This window comes from Podarcis muralis, chromosome 1 (genome assembly GCF_964188315.1).
Source record: "Podarcis muralis chromosome 1, rPodMur119.hap1.1, whole genome shotgun sequence".
NCBI classification, from domain to species: domain Eukaryota; kingdom Metazoa; phylum Chordata; class Lepidosauria; order Squamata; family Lacertidae; genus Podarcis; species Podarcis muralis.
The window spans coordinates 69,812,207-69,837,097 of NC_135655.1; the positions used below are offsets into that span (position 1 = coordinate 69,812,207).

General features: G+C 41.3%; 1 protein-coding gene across 3 annotated transcripts in view; it reads right to left on the reverse strand.

The window, feature by feature from the left end:
- Positions 1-24,891, reverse strand: part of TUB (TUB bipartite transcription factor) — a 120,840-nt gene that overhangs the window by 27,020 nt on the left and 68,929 nt on the right. For all 3 annotated transcript variants that reach the window (XM_028732227.2, XM_028732212.2, XM_028732220.2), the window contains exons 2-3: positions 6,925-6,976; positions 5,507-5,669 (exon numbers count right to left, since the gene is read on the reverse strand). In XM_028732227.2, coding sequence (XP_028588060.2) covers positions 5,507-5,669; positions 6,925-6,976 — 215 coding nt within the window. The remainder of the gene's footprint in view (positions 1-5,506; positions 5,670-6,924; positions 6,977-24,891) is intronic.

Here is a 24,891-nt window from a genome sequence, read left to right on the forward strand (position 1 = left end):
ATGGTCATATCAGGATTTCCTCTATGGCAGAGATGAGGAACCTGTGGTCAGTCAGCTGTGGCTGGGTTCCAGCTTCCATCAGCCCCCGCCAGCATAGTCAATGGTCAGATGATGGGAGTTGGAGTCGAGCAACATCTGGAGGACCACAGGTTCCCATTGGTGGTTCATGGCATCCTACAAGCTTGGTGATCTGGTGTGGATTGCAGCATCTATTAGCAATGAATGATTAGGTTTTCAGGTCACTCAGACACATAGATTTGTGTGTATCCACATCTATTGTTTTGCCTGGTGTTTCCTGCAAGATGACTTTCAATAGTTGGTCCATTTCACATCTGGATATCATCATCATTGTCAATTCTTTCTTGGAGTCACACACATAGTCTGGACCAGGCATAGGCAAACTTGCCCTGCAGCTGTTTTGGGACTACAACTCCCATCATCCCTAGTTACAGGACCAGTGGTCGGGATGATGGTAATTGTAGTCCCAAAACATCTGGAGGGCCGAGTTTGCCTATGCCTGGTCTGGACATCCCTCCAACAATGTCCAGCTGTGTTGAAATGCATTTGGGACTATCCAATTTTTTTGAAAAGGGACTCTGTGTGTGCTCACAAGAAGGCTCTGTTAGTGCTCCACTGAGGAGTCTTGGTGAGGCCTCGCAAAAATTATAAAAATGTGTATTAAAAGTGTCTAAAGCATGAGTTGATTTGCATGTGTCCCTAAACTGCATTTTTAAAGAAACACAGAAACTGTCTGGCACTTCTTATTTCAGCAGTTTGCTCAACTAAAAAATAGCCAGAAGCAAAATAAATAAATACTGTGGGCTGCAGCTTGAGAAGTTAGTTCCAAAGGTGGCACTTTCTCTGCACTTGTCAAAGCCTGAATTTCAGTTTTAATACACATGTCTAATTTTGTTGAGGCAGAGCTTAGTAATCCATATGACTTTAGGTTTGAGGACTGATCCATACTGTCCATAGCACCTCATGAGGTGGGGCACTGTCATGAAGCTGCCCCACCATATGTCCCTCCAGCACATACTGATGCCTTGAATCCACATAGGTGGAATGGGATATATTAAAAACTGAATTATTTGCTATAAAAGCAGCCAAATGGGATTTTCAAAAAAGATAAACAGAGAGTACCCTATCATTTCAGCAGAATAAATTGACACTTAGAGTAGAACAATAAACTATGGCAGGGACGGAGAACCTTTTTTGCTCCTTATTAGGATCAGCCTCGCAGGCCGAATTTGACAGGTGGGCAGAACTGAGCAGAACTCCTGAGCTCCTGGAAAGGACCATAGTAGGTGGCCGCTCCATGTAATCCCACCTTGTGCTCAATTCCTTTTTGCTACCTCACTCAGCAATTCTTTCCTGGGAATGCTTCAGCCATGCTCTGTAGAATGTCAAGCTTAGAAGGAAGCCAGGAGGTCTAACCCCCTACTCAGTGCAAGATTTGCAACGTAGGGTGCAACAGCAGCATCCCTGGCAGGTGGCCACCCCTGTTTAAAAGTCTCCAGTAAAGAACAGCCCACTATCTCCCAAGGCAGCCTCATCCATTGCCAGATAGCTCATACTGTGGAAGTTTCTCCTGCTAGTTAGCCGAAATCTGCTTCCTTGCCATTTCCATCCATTAGTTCTAACCCTGCCCTCTGGAAATCACAGAGTGCAGGACTCCTTGTGCTGCATCAGCCTACTGAAAGAGAAGACCACGAGGAATATATGCCTGCAACCAACCCTGCCTGCCTCTGGCTTTGCAGCTCCATTATGTTAGGCGAGCAGCATCTGGGGTTGTCCCAGGGTGCAATTCTCTGTCGAGGAAGTGGCCAGAGATCAAGTGTACACATGGCTGTGATGGTGGCATGAGGCTTCTAGTCACCTGTCAATGTGGAAGCAATAGAGAGTACAGAACGCTCCATCCAGAACACAAAATTAAATGAAATACAGATGGCATTTATACAGAGTGTAAATTAGCCTTCTCTGAAGAGAAGTCTACACGTGTGAACTCATTCATTCCAAATCTTACCTGCTACAAATGACTGTCATGGAACTGAAGCTCTGCCTTTGCAAACCACAAGGTGCAAGGGAGAGGCCTGTGTTTTACCCTGAAGAGATGCTGACACATAGAATACCTAGCCCTATGCATCATGCTAAACATCAGTCTGGGAGGCTGATTTAAATAGGCCTTGAATGACAAGGAAGAGCAGCTTTTTTTCCTTTTGGTAAATAGCGTGAAATATTATTTTAATTCACTTGATTCCTTTCCAGATTTTTAGATGAATCTTACTACAGTGGTACCTCGCAAGACGAATGCCTCGCAAGACAAAAAACTCGCTAGATGAAAGGTTTTTTTGTTTTTTGAGCTGCTTCGCAAGACGATTTTCCCTATAGGCTTGCTTCGCAAGACGGAAACGTCTTGCAAGTTGGTTTCCTTTTTCTTAACACTGTTAATACAGTTGCGACTTGACTTCGAGGAGCAACTCATAGAACGCGGTGTGGTAGCCTTTTTTGAGGTTTTTTAAAGACTTTGGTGATTTTTGAAGCTTTTCCAAAACTTTCCCGACACTGTGCTTCGCAAGACGAAAAAAATTGCAAGACGACAAAACTCGCGGAACGAATTAATTTCGTCTTGCGAGGCACCACTGTACAGTGGTACCTCAGTTTTCAAACAGTTTAGTTCCCGAACAACTCGGAACCTGAACGCTGCAAACCCGGAGGTAGGTGTTCCAGTTTTCAAACTTTGCCTCGAAAGTTGAACATGCTCCTGAGCTTCCGTTTTCACTGTCGTGCAGCAAATTTGAGTCCCCCACATAGTAATTAAGGCTTTTTTCATCCCGTTTTACCCTTGCCCAGCAAATTTAAGCCCCGCCCCCCATCGTAATTAAAGCCTTCCATTTCTGATTGCAGTGTTCTGAGGTGATATTTGGTGCTTTTGTTTTGCTATTTTTTGGGTATTAGTTTGTGTGGCTTTTTCATTTTTGTGACCGTGGCTTGTTTTATGATTGATTGATTGATTGATTGATTGTGTGACTGCGGAAATGGATAAAAGCCCCCCATTCAAACAATGACTATCATCAGTGCAGGTAAGAAAAAAAATTTTAAATTTTTTTATCATCTACTATACTGTCTTATTTATTTTATAGTACAGAACATTGATTATTGGATCAATGGTCTTGTTAGATAGTAAAATTCATGTTAAATTGCTGTTTTAGGGGTTGTTCTTAAAAGTCTGGAGCAGATTAATCCATTTTGTATTACTTTCTATGGGAAAGTGCGCCTTGGTTTTGGAACGTGTTGGTTTCGGAACAGACTTCCAGAACCGATTAAGTTTGAGAACCAAGGTACCACTGTAAATGTTGAAGCATTATCATCCCACAGTACTGATAAAACCTGGCTGGTTGTTAACAATGTTTTGACTCGACATTTTCCTATGCTGGTGTACTTTGATAAAGACAGAACATTTTTTTCTTTATCTTTCTCCCGTAACCTTAGGTTTTTCCTCCCTACGTGAAGCTTTTCTGGAACAATTTTATCTCATGTTAAATTTGTACCCAGGTCCTTTTGTTCTACTGAAAAAGTAGAAAGCTATTAAGTTTTAACTGTACTTTTGTTAACACAAAAAGGAGGATGAACTGAAACAAAAAGGTAGGTTTTCTTTAATAGAGAACATTTAATTTTCTGTATCAACCCATGCTTTCAATTATAGGTTAACAAAACTGAAATTTTCTCATATCTTGAAATGTAAATTAAAACACTGTTTCATATATATCATGTATGATATGCTTGTGTGAATTAAAACATTTAAAACATTTTAAGTGTTAACTAATGCTCATTAATAGAATGTACACAAACATCCACTGAATTGAAACTTGCCACTTGGTGGAAAACTGATGTCATTTATGGCTCAAAGTAAAATGGCGCTCAAAATTAAACAATGTACAGCCAAAACATTTCATCTGAAATACACTTGATTATTATTTTTCACAAGTTATATAAAAGGAAGGAAGAAGCAGACAGGAACTGAATGTATTTTGAGCCAACACATTTCCCATAGGAAAAATGGGTTACATCCCACACTGCATGATCAGAGTACCACACACGCAACAGGATCCCACCTTCCTCTCCTCTGCCTGCAACCCCCCAAATGCCAAAATCTGGTCCCTCAACATTACTGAGCATATTTTGGCATGTGCAGGGGACCGTAGGAGAGAGAAGAGGATGGAGAAGTTATGCCAATGATGGCAGTGCTGGATGCAACCTAATGCTTCTCTCCTCTGTGCACTTGCATACCAACATGTGCTGGGCCACAAAATGCAAATCATTAATCCAAACAGAAGTTCTATTCACAGTGTGGTTTCCAATTTATAAATGTAACTGAAGAAAAGGCTGCTGAGACTAAGTCAAATGCATTTAATATTCAAACACCATGTACATTTAAATTGCTGTTAAAAAGGGCTAATGAAATTCAAATGCTTCTTTAATTTTATTTATTTATTTTTTTAAAAAAAACACTTTTGAGGAATGCTAAAGGGGAAAAGTGAACATCAATGCAATTTTCTAAAAGGCTATTGTAAAAAAATAACATTTTCCCTGTAATATTTTGCAAGGAAATACATACTTTAGGAGATTGATATTTTCATATGGTGGGAAGGGGAGAAGGGTTGTCTCATACTTACTGCAGTTGAAGCAAATGATGGCATAATTATAAACTAAAATGTAATGAGCATGCATATAAAATGAATCTGCGAGCAAAGGAACTGTATGCTCACATTAATAAGGTCATTTGGGCTGCATGATATTGCAGTGTCGCACATAATGTTTCCTAAAATATGTATATTTACCATTCTTTGCCAAGATTGAAAGGCTGAGGACAGCAACCATGTACCAAGAAGTAAGATTTATTCAGTCAGACATTCAACTACTGATGGTGCATTTTTATTTTTATATTTAAAAGTTTAACCGGGGAGTGGGGGCAGTTAGGGATTATGAAAGTGGACAAAAAGCCTGAAAGTTTTATGTGCAGTCAACTTTCTACAGAACATGGAAAGGAAATGTACATTCTGTTGACAAGTTGTCCTCTTCCATTTTATGAAAAGCAGTAGTTTTAGTTTTTGCTTAAAACCATGAGAAATTCATTGCTAAAACAACAGCAGTGCATTCTGCAACTGTGAATGAAACACCTCCCACAAATAGTGAATGATTGAATAATTTCAGAAGGAAGATAGATGGCTCAGTAGCTCTGTCAATCTCTGACAGAGATTGACAGAACTAAACCCCCCAAACCCTTTCCACTGGGAGAATAATAATCAAACTACTATTTGATGGATTATTGAAGTAAGAGTTATAGGGAGACCGAGCTGCCATGTAAAAAGGATATTCAATTCTGATGCCTATGTTTAGACCAGTTTATATTACTTTCCCCCCTAAAATTCTTGTCAGCATATTCTCGAATGCATCTCTTGACACTTTTCCCTGCCCTCGACATTTTGCAGTAAATTAGGACACATACCATTATAAATGGTGCTGCTGTTGCTGTTGAGGTAAGATTCAACCAATGGTGCTTGTTCTTCTGACTGTTTCATTCTGCGCGCCCTTGTCCGGCTGTCCACATTGGACTGAACCATCAGTGGCTCCTGGCGTTTTTTCTTCTGCTTCTGCTCAAGTAATGCTCTCTGGGAAAACACACAGTGACACACAGAGAGAGCTCCTCATTAGATTAAATAGGAACCTGTGGGCCTATGGACTGATTTCTGGGTGTCTCAGCAAGATGCTTTGAACCAAAGAATATTAAATTGGACATCGACCACCTACCACAATTCTGTATCAAACCATTTATTTTGCTACTATTATGTACAGTGGAGATACGCAAGCAATTCTTTATGGAGAGCCTCTTTAAAAACTTTAAAAAGCAAAAATACCTACAGTGATAAGAGCAGAGATATTTGACTCCTCTACTGATAGTCAGATTTGAGATTTAAAATCACTTATACTAAATATTGGGAAAGCAATAAAATATAGGAACTAAAATTATTGCTGTATTATGCTGATTATAATTATGATCTAAGCTCTATGTGCTGCAACTCCCTAGCCACTGAATCAATGGGATTTATGTCTGAATAGGCACGGGGAGAATTGCACTGTGAAATGCATAAAAGTCTTTCCCAATGCTACAACTAATCTAGCACAGAGATTCTGCAACAATTGCATGATCCATCAGATCAGTCCACACACCCCAGCCCTGAGAAGCACAAAGCAAGCGGGCTGCAGCCAATTGCTAGTGATGATTCTGGAAAACCTACTAATAACTACTTGCATCAGACCATGTAAGTGACCCATGCTTGTTCAGGGGTGGCTGAAAGTAATTTCATACATCACACCCCTAACCTGGAGAATGGAGCACTGTGGCCTGATTATGGAACATGTGAAAATGCTGACTGGGCCCAAAATGAGAGGGTGGGATATCTGATTTTCCGATTTAGATTCCAAATATTATTTTGTATCAAAGACAAATTTGAAAGCTAGTATCAACATCGCAGCCCAGGGTAACAGTGATCTATGCTGAGCATTAAACAAATACCGTATTTCAGTTCTCAGTTCCTTAGCAGATTTTATAACCAGAAGGGGAGTGTATTTCCCAGCTGTATGGATCTCTCATTCCAGATGTTTCCATGTTTATATTATGATGGTAGATAGTGCATATTTATGAGTCATTTGTCCATATCCACAGCAAAACTACACACCTAGTTTTAAAGAGCCCTGTGGCTTATTGGTCAGCACTGATTTATGCTATGGAAAAAACCTAAAAGTTACCAATTGTGAATATCAGTAAGAGGAGGTTTGTCTTATACTTAAGAAATCCAGTTAAGCAAGCTCCAGCTATCAACATGAAATAACCAATGAAGTGCAATGAAAGTTTTACAAACTCACCTGTCTGTCAAGCTTTTGTTGCCGGAGATTGCTGCTCTCATCATCTAAAACGCTGCCAAGATAAATAAATAAATAAATAAATAAATAAATAAATAAATAAAAGCAGAATTTACTCATCTAACCAGAGAAGAAAACCTTGCTGTTCTATAATTATCTATTTAGTGGTGCCTCGGTTTAAGAACTGTCCAGTTTAAGAACGATTTGGTTTACAAATTCAGCAAAACCGGACACTCAGAAGCAGCAATAATCCAAGTGTCTCTAAAGCCTGGCACAAAGTAGCCAAATGACCTCTCCCTACCACCAAGTTCTGTGTGTGTCTACCAGAGCTTCTCTCTGTTGCTTATTCCCCCCCCCCCCCCCCGCATCTCGAAATCCTCTGGAGTGTAAGGAATACTCAGGAAAGATGAAGGATCTCTCATTTCATTGTGGGCAACCAGGGGAGGGTTGCTGCCAGAAAGAAATTTATTGCAGTATTTTGGATCACTTGGATCAAGTTAACGTAATAACCACAGCAAAACAGGGCCTTTTCAGTGGTGCTCCCCCAGGTGTGGAATGCCCTCTCTAGCGAGGTGTGCTTGTCTCCCATCATTATTAACTTTATGAGGGAAATAAAAAACATTGTTTTTAAACATTTGGTGGCTTAAGAATACTGTTTATGGTAACACTGAGATCATTGGATGGAAACATGTTTTTAATTGTAAGTGTTATCAGAATGTTTTGATCTGTTTTGGAATGTTTTTGCTTTGTTTTTTGTTTTTAAATTGTATAAAAATCTGCCACCCTGAGCAACTTGGGGGAGGCAGGGCAGGGCAAAAATTCAATAAATAAAAAAAATGTAAGTGTACAGGTGTCAGAGTCTGGGAATGATAGCACTGTAGGCATGGTTGCAAGGGGCAATATTTCACACATATCCCACCATACACACAGAGAGAATGTCCAAACTGAGCCATTAAAAAAAACCATGCAGTTTCAAAGCAAAGAAAAGGTGTTCCAGAATCCACCAAATAGCAATATATTAAAAGAGCTAGCACAGAGCTAAAGCCCATCAGATGACAGTTCACTCAAGGGCCTTCTGAAACAGATAAGTCTTAACAAAATGTAAGAAATAACACAACTTAGTGAACGAATACCATCTAGCCACTTCAAAGCTAAATCCAGAGAATGGTGCGAAAAATCAAATCACAAACTTTACAAGAGTAAATAACTGTATGGCAGATCAGCTGTTAACTACATGCGAGATCTTATTCACAATTCTCCCACGTCATGTCTGATTTGGCCCAGAGAGCCATTACCTTGTTGAAAGGGCTGGTACATCCCACAGTTGTGCAATGCAAAGCTTTGCTGCAGACAAGTGTTTGCATGATTAATGGGACTTCTTTCTCTCTGACATTCAATATGACAAGCTGGGAGTGCAAAGGGATAGAATGACCGGTAATGAATTGAATTAACCTCAAACCTGCCTGCCAGAGGGCTCTGATATATTTACACAACCACCAGATTTATAAGCTATTGCTATCCTGGTCACAAGAGATCTTCCGCAGCACCTTAGATAACCTTATTTAGTGCTGATATACTACATTTCTCAAACAGCAAATCTCACTGCTAAGTAGCTGATCAGTTCCCAAACGATTTCCTTTTAAAAGATTATGGACTCGCTTAATGTTTGTATCCTGTAGGAGCAACAGTGGCAAAAATGAGGTCAGAACTGGGCCTTAAGTACATTTCTATTATTTTAGTAGGTCACTCTCTGCAGGGAAGCCAGTACCCCACTATTATTGTCAAAGGGGCAGCCATTCCGCCTTGAGCTAGTGACTAATGGCCCCTTGATTTCATTTTCCTGGACTCCTTGATGCAGAGATTGGGATTCAGAGGCTGGTGGGTCAAATTAGTCACTGAAGGGATGTTTGTCATTTTAAAAATACAGGTTTCTATCTTCAGAAAACCTCCACAAGGCTAGTTCTGAGAAGAGAGAGTTTGTCAGCGCTGAAGTCGGGTCGATAGAGCTGACACAGATCCTCCCTCAGCAATGTGGCAACCTACCAGAGGCAGATTTAGGGGAGATGACTGGCTCGCCCGCAGGAGGTGCTGAGCCAAGAGGGTACCACAGGGGGTGCACAACAATGACGAACAATGAAAGGCAAGAAGCAAGAGGAACTGGATTTTGGTAGAGCACCAGTAAAAATTTTAAAGCCGGAAGTCCGCCACTGCAACGTACATACACTGAGAGATGATCCAGGCTGCAGGGTCTGCTAAGGAGTCATCCACCAAAATATAGGCCTGACACGAATGGGACAAAAGTTGGCGAGATGCATTTCCATCCCCATCGCCCACTCTCTTCCCTCATGGAATAGTGCAAATAATCTACAACTGGTGGCTTGTACTCTCTAGCAATAAAAGGTGAAGAAGACTGTCAAGGTCACATTTTAAACAGTGTCACATTGCTCTACTGGGAGTTACATCTAACATCAGGTATAATACTGTAACATCAGAAGTGATGGAAATTCTGCAATGCTGTTGTTTCCATTACAAACTTCCAGAAACCACTGAAGAAAAGGCTTATAAAAGCTTTCTGTCCATTTACGAACTAATGTAGCCTAAAAGTCTTTAGTCAGTATAACCTAAAACTCCTTACACTGAAACTCAGATTCCACCTTTCCATTTCACCCAAAGTGCCGTTGATTATCTCTATTTCTTTTTTTCAAAGGTGAGTTAACTGGCGTTTAAGATGGCTTTGTAATTAGGTCATCATCTGCGACGAGTCAAAATTTCCTTCAGGCAAGGCATGTTTTGTCCTCTTCAGCAGATCAGGCAGAGTCATGTGGTACCCACTCAAAAGCTTACTGTGTAGTGCCCATAATGACATGGGGAAGAAGCAGTCCAGAGCCTGGCCACACAATTATGCTTTTTGCTACCAGATCCTTGCTTCTCCAGTTTCCCAAGTGGCTGTGGGAGGTCTGCAGTCTGGGGGTTGGCTGGTTAGTCGGAAGCTGCAGATAGTTGTGAACATTATGCAATAACCTTCTGCAGCTACTACATCCTTCTCTGTCATAAGAATCCACTCACTGAATAGGGATTTCATTCATAATGCAAATTACTTAGCTATATTAGGGATGCTACAAATAGCTTCCAGTAGAGGAAAATGAATGTATTACACATACACACTTTGCATGCAATGTCAGATAAGACCCTTGAACTAATTCTGCAACACAATTCTGTTTAAAATCACAATATTGCATGTAGAATCATACATCCAGGGCCTGTTTTTCATTCTACCTTGTGGGTGTCTAACTTGACTAGGAACCAGGTGGTTGCATTAATATATGGAATATTTGCCCCTTGGGCCTCTAGCTTATGTATATAAAGGGAGTACAAGTTATATTTGTACCACATACAATGCAAGGTAAAGGTAAAGGGACCCCTGACCATTAGGTCCATTCATGACTGACTCTGGGGTTGCGGCGCTCATCTCGCTTTATTGGCTGAGGGAGCTGGCGTACAGCTTCCGGGTCATGTGGCCAGCATGACTAAGCAGCTTCTGGTGAACCAGAACAGCACACGGAAACGCCGTTTACCTTCCCGCCAGAGTGGTACCTATTTATCTACTTGCACTTTGACGCAGCGGCGTAGCGTGGGTTGTCAGCACCCGGGGCAAGGCAAGTAATTTGCGCCCCCTAACCCGTGGATTTGTGCCCCCTAACCTGTGGATTTGCGCCCCCTAACCCATGGATTTGCCCTAACCCCAGATGTTGCGCCCGGTGCGGCCGGCCCCCCCTGCACCCCCCACGCTACGCCACTGCTTTGATGTGCTTTCGAACTGCCAGGTTGGCAGGAGCAGGGACCGAGCAACGAGAGCTCACCACGTCGCAAAGATTCAAACCGCCGACATTCTCATCGGCAAGTCCTGGGCTCCAACCTGAGATGCCCATTAAGCACATAAATGGAAAGGGAGCAGTGACTTTTACCTATAGCAAGTATATTTCAGAGGCTTGCAACCACCTCATTTTGACATCCCTTAACCCCTTTTTTACTCCAATGCAGCTCCAGAGAACTCCTGAGAGAGTTAGCCAACCTGAGTGTCGGCCTCCTTGAGGTTTTAATGCCTAATTCAAACCCACTACCATCAATGGGAATTGACAGCACAACCTCAATGATAAAAAACAAACTTTAATGGGCTCTTAGGTGCACATTTAAAATATGTTGTTTTGTTAACATTTTTCACAGTACAGTGATACCTCGGGTTGCATACGCTTCAGGTTACAGACTCCGCTAACCCAGAAATATTACCTCAGGTTAAGAACTTTGCTTCAGGATGAGAGCAGAAATTGTGCTCCGGCGGTGCGGCGGCAGCGGGAGGCCCCATTAGCTAAAGTGGTGCTTCAGGTTAAGAATGGTTTCAGGTTAAGAATGGACCTCCGGAACGAATTAAGTACTTAACCTGAGGTACCACTGTAAATGAGTTAACACTTGCTGGTTTTGCTTCAGTCAAAATATTTTTTGTCAGGAATTCCCTCTTAAGAAAAAATATTGCAATATAGTGGTACCTTGGGTTACATACGCTTCAGGTTACAGACTCCGCTAACCCAGAAATAGTACCTCGGGTTAAGAACTTTGCTTCAAGATGAGAACAGAAATCGTGTAGCGGTGGCACGGCAGCAGCAGGAGGCCCCACTAGCTAAAGTGGTGCTTCAGGTTAAGAACAGTTTCAGGTTAAGAACGGACCTCTGGAATGAATTAAGTACTTAACCCAAGGTACCACTGTAAATGTTTAAACTATGTTACAGGCTAAACCCACTGCACTTTTCCAAGTTTCACATTCTTAAGAAGGTTCAACAAACCCTTCAAAAATGTTTTTTTTTAAAAAAAACAAACAAACCATTTTCATACTTCAAGATGTAGGCGGTGTTTCAGTATATGAGACACAAAGGCATATCCTTCATCAAGTTTCCCACACAGCCTTTTCATTTGCAAAGCCCTGGAGCTGCCACCTCCTTATGAAAACATGAGGAACTGATGGTGTATCAAGCACCAATGGAGCTTATTTTAAAATCCCCCCACAGGTGAATTTCATACTGATATATGAAACTGAGACCAAGGCACGTACTACAGACACCATCTGGAGGCTGCTTCAGATCATTCCACATGGCAGCTGAGTTCATGCAGCAAGTAAAAAGAAGCTAAGACAACAAGGAGCTGTTATACAATCCAAACCAATGTCACATTAAGTAGAGCAGACCTGCGCACAGTTATAAAAGGAAGATTCTGCTGTGCCCTCACTGACAGGGACAGTGGCTCCTTTGGAACAAAGTGCCCGACACTGATCTTCCCCATCATTTGTAGGGCTGGAGGATGATCACAAATGCCACCTGCCATGGAAGCAGAAGAAGCAGAAGAAGCTATGGGGCACAGAGCGCCCCTGGTACCCAGAAACATCATGAGGCAAAATGTGGACAGTCAAAAAAGACTATCATGTGGGGGGAACTGGATGAGATATTGAGGTGCATGGCAGAATGGGGGCAGTGTGAGGTAGTAGAAGAAGAAGAAGAAGAGTTTGGATTTGATATCCCGCCTTTCACTCCCTTTAAGGAGTCTCAAAGCGGCTAACAATCTCCTTTCCCTTCCTCCCCCACAACAAACACTCTGTGAGGTAAGTGGGGCTGAGAGACTTGTGACTGGCCCAAGGTCACCCAGCAGCTGCATGTGGAGGAGCGGAGACGCGAACCCAGTTCCCCAGATTACGAGACTACCGCTCTTAACCACTACACCACACTGGCTCTGGTAGTAGCCAGAGAGTTGGACTAGGACCAGGAAGACCAAACTTCAAATCTCCACTCAAACCATAAAGTTCACTGGGTGACCACGGGCCAGTTGCTGCGTCTAATCCTAACCTACCTTGGAGGGCTTAGTGAGGATAAAATGGGGAGGGGGGAAGAGCTTTGAACTCCTTGAAGGAAAATGAAATACAATAAACAAACAAATAAATGAAATGTTAGCAGCTGTCATGCTCCCCCTGAAGCTTCCCCTTTGTTCGCAAAATTTGTCTGAGAATATGTTGAGGGTGCTACTCAAGCAGGCAATAGTAGTTGCTATGTCCCTTATTTGACAGATCCTCTAATCAGAGTATTTTCTAGAAGGAAAGCCTCAAGAGCTGTTTAGAAGTGTTCATTCTGAATATGACAGAAATAACTTTGGAAGGGCAACTATTCATCTTGGGCCTCCATCTCCTAGAGAGAAACACAAGGTCACTCAAATGTCAACATACTGCTGTAGTAAGGTTCAGACAGATGCCTGAAATTGCTGTAAGAAATGAAAAACAGTTTCACTCTTCCTTTTTTTTTGTGTGGTGCTTTACTTTGAAATACTCTTAGCAGCCTGAAGAGACAATGACTGAGCTGACATACGGCATGTTCAAATTGTGTTACAGGCCAAACCCCTCTGTGCTAGGAGTTCAGCATCACTTATGCCAGCTCTGTGACAGAGGCTTGGTTTACTCTGTGTGCAAGGAAAAGGACAATCCAATGGGATAAGGATAAAAGGCAGGAGTGCAAAGGGGGGAGGGCAACCACAGAATCCACACAATTATATGCAGCACCCCACAGAGATGGAAGCACTGTTGTTATTTCTTAGAAGGGGTTGGCAAGTGTTGCATGCCAACCCCTTCTAAGCAACTTGCTGCATTTGTATTTTGAGAACAGAATACGCTCTAAACTTTAGGACAGATTCACACACTGGCCTCCCACATTGCAGCAAGCAATATCCATAGGAATGTGACATTGTGTGTCAGAAGATCTGGTGTATCTTGTCTTGTGTAGATCCAATGAGCCAACTAGGCTACCTGGCAGGGGCCTTGTGCTGTTTTCTCATGTGGAGAGAGGCAGTCTGTGAGAAGAATATGCAACCACAGTGCCTTCCACCTCATTTCCCCACTGCCCCTTCATCTTGCTGCCGCCTCCATCTGCTATGGGGCAAAATTGAAGTCCTACTTACTACCACAAGCACAGGAGGAGGAAAGGCAAAGCGACCAGTGAAAAACACAGGACAGGAAGCCCAGCAACTGCTGTGCTTTCTTGTTACCATAGAGATTTTAAAGAGACAGACAACAAGAGTTCTGGGTTGACAGATGGCAATGCCAGCTGCAGTTCTATGTACAGGGGTTACTGCAGGCTTCCTCAACATCAGCCCTCCAGATGTTTTAGACTACAATTCCCATCATCCCTGACCACTGGTCCTGCTAGCTAGGGATCATGGGAGTTGTAGGCCAAAAACATCTGGAGGGCCGAGGTTGAGGAAGCCTGGATTACTGTATTTACTAGACCAAAGCAAGACACTACCAAGGAGTAACTACAGTTTAACAAAGCCACACATGGTAACTACATCCTGGGTTAAATATAATGAAGAAGAAAAAAGTCGTGTGCTGAAAATATGTCGAGAGTGCAGTGGATTGGAATACGACAGCATGAGATTTAACGGTTTACTAGCCCAAGTCATGACAAAACTGAACTACAATCTGTAGAAAACAAAACACTGTTATAATGCTGGCATTACATGCTTCTTTATGGTTTAGCAGAGCACTATCATTTGAGCACAGTATGCCAGTGCAATTTATTCCACAGAGGTTCACTTCCCTAAGAAGCATACACACAGAACAATTTCAAAAAATCAGAGTGAGCTGTCAACGATCTCATTAGTTTGCTGCTTGAAATGCTGACTGCAGGGCCTGTTCCTTGAATTGTTCTATGCATTCTATAAATACCAAAGTCTTGTTTGGTATGTATTCAGCATTTGTCAGCTGGGATTAATATACAGAATTTTGGACTTGTAAAGCAGGAGTGGGGAACAGCTGTCTCTCTTCCTTCACCATTCCTGGTACTAACATTTGAACAAGCAAAAACTCTGGCCTTTAGCAGCACTCCTTTCTGAGAGCTGTGCAGCAAACAGGACCGAAATGTCAACATGCCAGCTCATCTTTGCTTTTCTCACAGATAGCGCTGCCAATGAATGGAAAGATTTGTTCAACGTTAAGGGCCTTGCATCAAAATAACTTGCTTTATCAATTCCAAGGAGATACAAAAATTAATGGCAAACCCCCAAAGATACACACAATTATTCCAGCCTCTTTCCTCATAAATTTATTGATTTGTAATTAGCATTTTCCATCAAGGGAAACCTCTCCTGCAGGGACACATAACTACTGAGTAGAAAAGCAACAGCAAAAGCTAGGGTACAGGACATTTGCAGGCTTAGAGAAAAGGCAGACACTTTTTCTTCCCACTCTCACCTGCAGGAGGAGAACTACATGAGAGGTTCACTGCCAAGCTGGTCTAAAACCAGGTTTCAACAGCTGCAAAAAGAAGGTGGGAAAACAGCAAAGGCTGAAAACACCTGATAATGTGGGCTGCAAGTTCCCCAAGTCTCCACCACAGATTTAGAGAGAGTGCCATGGACACAGGAAGAAGTGAATGCAGTACACCCAAAAAACAAATGAAAGCATTCCTAAGAGCATGTGGAATACAACAGACTAAAAACAAAGAACTAAATCCTTGGCTCACGGACAACAGTTAGATGACCGATCCAATATACACAGCAAGAAGTGGAGGATTATCAAATTTGTGAAAATGGATTATTCCTGAAAGAACATTCGAGTGCTTTCTCCAGGGTCAAATGAGCCAAACTATTATTTGCCATGATTTCCCTAGGCTAGTCTATATTGAACAGTTTCAGTACAGATCCTTTACATTTGCATAGCTGGCAATATAGCTCTCAAGAATAAAAAGCAACAGCAATAAATGCATATGAAAAGAATAGATGAGTTTAGTTATTGCTGCCATCCTGGTTTTAGCCCTTCAGAACACAGGAACAGCCCTTTGGGATCAGACCAGAGGTCTAGCCAGATGCCTGCAAGTAAGGCATGAGCACAACAGAACTCTCCTACTCATGATCCCAAGCAACTGGAGTGTTCAGAGGCAGGTCGCCTCTGCACTTGGAGGTAATATATACCCATCATGAGTAGTAGTCATGGATAGGCTTACAGTGCAGTCCTAACCATCTCTACTCAGAAGTAAGCCCAATTTAGGGTTGCCGCCTTATTTTCCTTCATGGAAGCATCCCTACTAAGTCAAATAGCAGGGGAAGAGGGACCCAGCTTGAAATAGGGGATAAGTGTTAAAACAAAAATCCTCCATGATAACACCATGCACACCTGTGGCTGTTTTTGCCTTTCTTTCTGAGAATACATCAGGAAATTGTTATAAACATCACTTCTAGTTTGGTCCATAAGCATGTAGAATTTCCATGCCAGCTCAAAACGTATTTATTTGCCCAGGCATTTTAAAGTTGGCATTTTAGTATGCTCTAATTATTTTCTCGAAGCTACCAGCCTGAGTTTGACCAAACTGCGGGAGGCAGTGGAAGACAGGAGTGCCTGGCGTGCTCTGGTCCATGGGGTCACGAAGAGTCGGACACGACTAAATGACTAAACAACAACAACAATTATTTTTAGTTGCCTCTAATTGGTCCCCCCCCTTTATTATACTTGTATTGTACTATTCTTTGCGGAATGTTTAATTTCATCCATACCTGTTGTGCACCAGCCTGGTATCTGCATGGATAAAGAACAGTCTAAAAATGCTTTTAACAATAATGAAAAAGAAAATTAGAAGCCCAAAAATAAAAATACAAAAAGCCATGAGGGGGATTGTAAAATTTTTTTATTTTAAAAAAATGTTTTTTAAAAAATACTATAGGCAGAAAACCATTTTCTAGGTTTTTCTACAAGCTAAAATGACACACATTTCACAGCTGCCACTTGGATAGCAGAACTCTTCACCAGGGGGAAGATACTGTATCCCAAAACTCTATGTGACAAGAAACACACCTGGAAGTGATTCCCACTGAAATGGGGATACCAGATGGCATTCAGTGATGTCTGCTCACTTGCACAATGGAAATCTGCTTGAAAAATGGGGCTTCGGGATTGTCATCTCCCCTCTTCTCCCATTTGCAGCTCCCCCCCCATGCCTCACCCCAGAGGATCACCCAGCACAAATGAAGGGTATGTGGATAGCTGTAGAGGTAGAAGAAAAAAGCCCTGTTGAACATGTGGGTGCCTACTGATGCTACAGTGGATGTCACCTATTTAGCTAGAAACAGAAGGTATCGATCAAACTGCTTTGGGCTGGAATGTATGCAGATTCTCCTCATCTGGATTGTGAAGATTCCATAACATCTGGACAGGAAAGGGAAGCGATTCCTTGGCACCAGAATGGGGAAAGAGAGAGAAGTTTTCACAAACTAGGTACACCACAGTTGTGCCTGAAGTTTACAAAGTCCAAAGCCCTTCATGGTTACCCACAAACCAGATATAAGGGAAGTGAGGGAATGGTAATGTGAATGAACATCACATAGAAGCAGCTGTGCTTCTTGGGTTACACCAATTCTTATTCAGATAATGTTGCAAAGCCTGAGAACAACAAAGACAGAACGAATGTGCTAACTATACATACCCAAACCTACTTAAATGATCAAAGCTCAATGGAAGTACAATAAGGACTAGAGCAGTGCCACAAGACATTTGTAGAGTGATACATCATAGGATTGTACTCTGTTTGTTGAAGCCGGCTTTTAGAATACAGCTTCAAACAGAATACATGTTTTTTTTCTGTTTAGGGCTAGATTAAGATATTATATTTTGACAGTCTCACAAATCTTCTGTCTATAAAGTTTGTGCATTTTCATATACTGTAATGTGAATTCATTTGTTTTACTCCCAGTTGGGGCATTTTCAACATTGCTTCTGATGTACAGTGTCAAGTTTTAGAGGCTTCTCCTGCAAAGGAGAAAAACGTTATTATTTTGAACAGCCACTGTTTGAGTCTTCAGAGCAGGTTCTAATTTGTGGTTGCCAGGGCTCAGCGCAAGAAATCTCTTTTCAATCCTTGAGTTAAATCACAGGACATATGAAACAATAATACTGTACAGAGAAGTAATTCGGAACATGTTCAGAGTGATATAACCTTTGCACAGAGTGACCACAATCTGTCCCCAAACACTTTAAGGAATGTGTCTTCAAGGACAGATGGCATTGCTTTAGGCAGACTTGGAACACTCTTTCTCATCCCATCCTCTCTGTCAGGAGCATATATCTGTGTCTAAACAGGAAGTTGCAGATATATGTTTTGCAAGAATCCAAACAGAAAACCAATGTTTTAATCATATAGCCTTCCAGAAATAAACACACAAAGCTTAAATCAGCTTTGTTTTAAATTTGTTCCAGAGTGATTGTGAAACATACACTGAACTAGAACATACATTTGCTTTTCCTTCCAAGTTCTCTCCCACATTAATGGAATTCAGACTCAACACAAATGCTCCTCTTCTCATATCACTGCCACTCTTTCTCAGTACAGTGGTACCTCGCAAGACGAATGCCTCGCAAGACAAAAAACTCGCTAGATGAAAGGGTTTTTTGTTTTTTGAGCTGCTTCGCAAGACGATTTTCCCTATGGGCTTGCTTCGCAAGACGGAAACGTCTTGCAAGTTTGTTTCCTTTTTCTTAACACCGTTAATACAGTTGCAACTTGACTTCGAGGAGCAACTCATAGAACGCGGTGTGGTAGCCTTTTTTGAGGTTTTTAAAGACTTTGGTGATTTTTGAAGCTTTTCCAAAACTTTCCCGACACCGTGCTTCACAAGACGAAAAAAATCGCAAGACGACAAAACTCGCGGAACGAATTAATTTCGTCTTGCGAGGCACCACTGTATCAATATACTGGGAATCCGACTTCAAGACCAAAAAAATCCCCTTTAATTTTAACTTTGGTCTTTATCTCACTAAAACTCCAAGTCAATTGTTACTTTAAGAACACATTCATTTTATGAACTAATAATAATCTTTTATGTTCTATTTTAAAACCCCATTTTGGAATACAGTTCCAATTTGTGCTATGCTCCCAGGTACCACCTGCCCACATCTCACCAAGTTTCTTTTACACAATACAAATCTGGGTGGGGGAAATTCAAATTGTCAGAAGGATGGCCTGATGTTTGTGGAATTCCATAATAATATGGAAGTGATAAGTAGAGTGGAATGTTCTAAGAACAATGCCCTGTCTTGCCACCAGAAGTATTAACACTGTGTAAATCTTAATTAGGATTGTGATTTGCATGAAGTTTAATACTTTGCAATTTGTACATCACGTTGCATTTAAATCAGGGTGTATTTGGGGTTCTGCTGTCAGACTAAATCCCTTTGGTATTGCTGAAAAACAAACTCACCATCAATTCATTGCTTCCTTTTTAATACTAATTAGTACATATGGTAGATAGTATTCATTCATTTGTAATCACACACCTGTATTTTAAGAAGTCATTGTGTTAATTTCATTGTAGTCATATTTATTTGCATTTAATTCCTTTATACTGCCCACTCGCATAAATATCAAGGCAATGCACAGCATAAAATACTGCAAAACAATACAAAATAATCACAATAATGATTGGCTTTTCTAAAACAGGTAATTGAACTGAATAGGCCTGCCAGCATTATTCCAGCAGTGTTTTGTACAGGAAGAAAGAAACACACCACATGAATACCAAAAACCCATTATGCCATTTATTGTATTGTTAAGCACTAGATGATAGGGGTAGGCAGCAGCTAGTGTCTGCTCTGGATTCCTATTATCTTGTAAATAATATTCAAGATGTTGACCTTGACTTATAAAAAACTAAAACAGAGAACTTTACAAACATATGAGGTAGGATATGAGAAGCCAGTTTTGGAGACTGATCCAGACACACACAAAAAACCCACTTTTTCTTTCTTTGGAGACTCTCAACACCCTGAGCTAGAAACCAGCATTCAAGAATACAGCATCTTTCTTTACTTCCTGAGTTAGCAGTGCATCACAACAGCATCATTAGTTCTATGAAGTATCTATTCCCCCCCCTCCCATATTTCCATGACTTCCATTGTTCTCTCTAAATCTATTTTTTCCTGCAGATAACAATAATTGCTCTGGTTGCTTCCAACGGAGGCAGTAGAAATGATTTAAATTATACAAAGATGTAACAAAGGAGAGATGCTACATGGCTTTGTGGGCAGCTGGAAGTTATTCATCAAATTTTGCAACATGTATTTTGTTCAGAAATTCCTGCCATTTTTTGTAAACGGGTGCTGTGTTTTTTTGAAGAGGTGTGTCTTTCAGGATGACAATAATATTAAAAAGGAATGAACCCTACCTCATGTCAATATATCCAAGAATTGGATGAGTGACCTGGGTGGGCCTGACCTATCTCAGCTGTGTACACCTGGGTAGTCAGTACAGCACCAGGCTAGATTGGAGGATGAAGGAGGGTGTTGTCCATTGAAGTACTGTCTCATGTACCAGAAATCATTAGAATGGGCTTTAAAAAACTCTGTACCTGTATTGGGCCAGAAAGAGAGAGAGATTGAGGGTGCTGCTGGCCTATTGATCATTCTGTTGCCCAGCAGCATCCTTGACCAAGCTAGTCTCTGGCATGGTGGAGGACAATAGTTCTTCAATATCCATGAGAGTGCTGCCATTGGGCTGGAACAGGACTTCATGGGTGATGCCTGTCTGGTAATGCAGTATGCAAAATTTAGCATGGTTCTGTGGTGGAATCGGGTAGTGTTCTAGTGATTTCAATACAGCTAGTGGAATTTGTGGTGGCAGATGCCACCGGAAGAAGTGCTGGCTTGCCACCAGTCTCATACCAGATGCCTCATCTACAAATGGAGTGGCAGTCATCACTGGTGTGATCAGTAGCAAAAGCCATTCCCACCATGATCTCCATTCTTCAACACCTGAAACTGTGTTGAAGTGAAGAGAGGAGACAGCAGGAAAAAGTTGGGCGGCGGGCAACTTTAAAGTTAGCACTGTAGCAGGTGTGCAAGACATCTCTGAATAACAAACGCTGGAGAGAAATAATATTACATTTATCATTTCTTGCAAATATTTACACACACTCTCAGAATGCATGCTTTCTGCAGGTTTAATTGATTAATTACCGGTACATTAATTGACTAAAACTCAGATGATTAATTGGGTAAGCTTTTCTAAATCAAGTGACAGCCCTAGAGACTACATGTTAACCGAATATTAAATTGCCCAAAGAGCATTTCAACTAGTTTTATGCCATCATTCCACTAAACTTACTACAAAGCCACATTTTATTCTCCACTGTAGTTTGCTGAGCATGTACGTCACAAATTAAAGCACGTAAGTCTGGTAAACATGCACCAATGAATCTAAAAACACAGTTTTTTCCCTAGTAGTTTCCCCAAATAATCTACAACTCAATACAGTGGTACCTCGGGTTAAGAACTTAATTCGTTCTGGAGGTTCGTTCTTAACCTGAAACTGTTCTTCACCTGAGGTACCCACTTTAGCTAATGGGGCCCACTAATGAGGTACCACTTTAGCTAATGAGGTACCACTTTAGCTGCTGCTGCTGCCACGGCGCTGCCACAGCCGCCGTACAATTTCTGTTCTCATCCTGAGGCAAAGTTCTTAACCTGAGGTACTATTTCTGGGTTAGCAGAGTCTGTAACCTGAAGCGTCTGTAACCCAAGGTACCACTGTTAATTCTTTTTTCTTCCATTCTTAGAAATATCCAAATTTAATTCAGGAAAAAGGACAAAACCCCACAATGTAATAATATACCATATACTTCATCCTTCCTATTGAATTGTCATTTTGTTTCCATTTCAGACTATTTTGCAAATTCACTTGAATGAAAACAGAAGTAAATGAGTTTAATAACCACTGATAGCTCTTCTCACTGCTATGTTCAGAAGATTTATAGGAGCTAGCTAATTAAGGAAATATAATCTAATAAAGTAACCAAGACTCAACATCTACAAATAGAACAAAATTGCCTAGAGTTTCTGTTGTCCCGGTTACTGAGATGGACAGCCTTTGTTTCAGACAATTAAGCCAGATATTTAAAATTACTACATAGAGACAGTTCAATTGTTCCCAGACTACTTTCTGAATATTGAGAATACAATCCTCTTGGAGTGAAACTAAGTGTTTCTCATTAATTACTCTGGAGCAGGATTCACTACTGCAGCATGCCTATTTACATGGCCAAGTGAGGTTTGTTTGTTCTTAATGATACAGTATTTAGGGTGTATGTCATTTGATGGATGTTCACAATTTAAACCACTGTACAATATTTTCTCAAATGAGCATGCATTACACCAGGAATAGATATTAGTGTTTAAAGAAGCAGTATGGAAAGTGCACTCACAGATGCAAGAGCCATTCATTCACATACTATTTCCCCACCAGACTATGCCTAAAAGCAGCTTACACAATGTGAGTCATAATAGATACAACTTGAAGTATACTATAGCAAAAACAATTATGGATATCAATAACAGTGTCAAGAATGCACAGCAGCATTCAATATATCTCAGCACACTTAATGCAACCATAAAAAACAGGGTTAGACTAAACCAACCAGGAAATCATGGCTCTCCACCTTCTGGTTCAACTCCATTTGCAAAGCGTGCACAACAGGTGGCAGGGGGTGCAATCTTGCCAGTTTTCAGTAAAGCTCAAGTTCATTCATATGACTCAAGGATAAAACCACCTCAAGGTTGCTTCTCAACCTCAGCTGTCAATCCTGGGAGTCAACTAAGTTATCCCTTATTCATAAAAAGTACTTGCTAGTAATTTCAAAAGCTAGATATTTGCAGGTTACACATACTTATCTTCGATGTGTATGATGCAAGTAACTTAGCCCTTATAGAACCAGGCTGAACAACTGCACACATGAAAAACATTACAATATTTTCTATCGGGGAGGAGCCACCACTCAGTGGTAGAACATCTTATTTGCATGTAAAGGCCCTATGTGCTATCCTTGGCATCTTTAGGTGGGGCTTGGGGTGGGGGATGCTATCTGAAACCCTGGAAGGTCACTCCCAAGCAGTGCAGACAACACAGAGCTAGCTGAATTCATGAGTTCACGCCGTGTAAATCAGCTTTTTACATTCCTATGAAAATGTATGATTGCTAAATTCTATTATATGAGATCTAAAATATAGTATACTTCAGTTTATTGTAAGAACAAAAAATCTTGTAGCGCTTTAATGTCACATAAATTCATTATACCACAGGCTTTTGTAGGCCACAGTCCACTTTGCATGATTACAGCATCATAATGAATTTGTTAGAATTAAAGGTGCCTCAAGATTCTTTGCTGCTTTTGTTACCAAGGATGATTATGGCTGGAAATTGCTCTACTGTGGTCTCTATTCTTAGGGTGCTGAACAAAAATCCCTTTGCTCAGCTTCCTATTTTATTAATCTATTAATGCAATGGCCCTCATTCCATCTCATCTGTCATAATGCCCATAGGCAAAAGAAAGAACAATTATAGTCAAATAAACATCACAGGGAACGAAAGCGACTACATATACATCCTACATTTAAGCATACTTCTTCTTAGCTTGATAGCTCATTCATGTGGAATGCTTTCAATTAGCATATGGGAGAAGGAAATGAAACATAAATTGCAGTAGCATGGACTGCTGATTTGCTGGACAGGGGAAAAGGCAATGTGCAGTAGAACAAACAAAAATGTTCTATATGTGTTTGGAAAGCTTGCAGTTTAAACTATGAACCAAAAAACCCCTGGTGTGCAATGTTGGAGCTACAACCCATTTTAAAAGAACAGAAATGAAAATGGGTCTTTAGTTGCAATAGTAATAGAGAAGTGTTTTCTGTAAAACAAAAACTTGCTTTGCAATCTGTCCTAATTTGTTCTGTGGCAAAAGCCCACCAAAAGGTAATTCTGCAGAGCCTGCCCTATAAACATGAAGTTATACATAAGCAGATCAAAACAAGTATCTAAAGTCAGTGGGCATGGGGTCACAATGAATATAATCAGTAAGCACCACCTGTCAGCTAAGGAGGAAAAAGTAGAAAGTTTAGCAGTGACCTCCTGGCATTCCCCAGCTACTCAGTCCCTACCCCAACCAGGAGCCTTCTGGGGTTGACAGGTTTGATGCCTCAAGTACCTGGGAGTCATGGATGATCCCAGGGATCATGGCATGTGACCATGGACTTCAGGAGACAGAAGAGCAATGTCCAGCCACTTTTGCTTGATGGGGTCTGTGTGGAGAGGGTAACAACGTTCAGATTTTTGGGCATTGAATTACAAGAGGATCTGTCCTGGAGTGTCAACACAAGGGGGCTTGTGAAGAAGGCGCAGCAGAGACTGTACTTTTTGAGAATTCTAAGGAAAAACCATCTTCCGCAGAAACTGCTGCTTGCCTTCTATCACTGTGCCATTGAGAGCGTGCTCACCTATGGCTTATGTGTGTGGTATGGAAGCTGTACTACCCGGGACAGGTTGGGGTTGTGCAGAGTTGTTAAGGCAGCAGAGAGCATTGTTGGCTGCACACTCTCCACCTTAGAGCAGATTTATGCCACAAGGTGCCATAGGAAGGCACTGGACATAGTAAAAGATCCATCGCATCCTGGTCACTGTCTCTTCGAGCTCCTGCCGTCGGGACGGAGATACAGGACGATGAAGACAAGAACAAGCCGTCTTAAGAACAGCTTCTTCTCCAGAGCGATCTCGGCCCTGAATGGGAAGCCTGGACTTTGAAAGTCATCTAATCTTCCTTGCTGTTTTATACTGTATTGTTTTAATTAGTGTTTTTATTGTTTGTTTTGATTTTGTGTGGAGTGCCCTACCTGGGTGGATGGAGCAGCCAAGTAATTTCGTTGTCCCCGAGAGGGGGCAATGACAATAAAGATATTATTATTATTATTATTATTATTATTATTATTATTAGAAGAGGTCTCTTCTGGAGCCACATACAAGTACAATCTGGAGCCCTCAGAGCCAAGGGAAAGCCTTCATCCATGATCCAGGAAAGTTCTACCTTGAACAGAGGAAAGGGGGTAAACTTCTGGTACTGTTGGGCCATGGCATT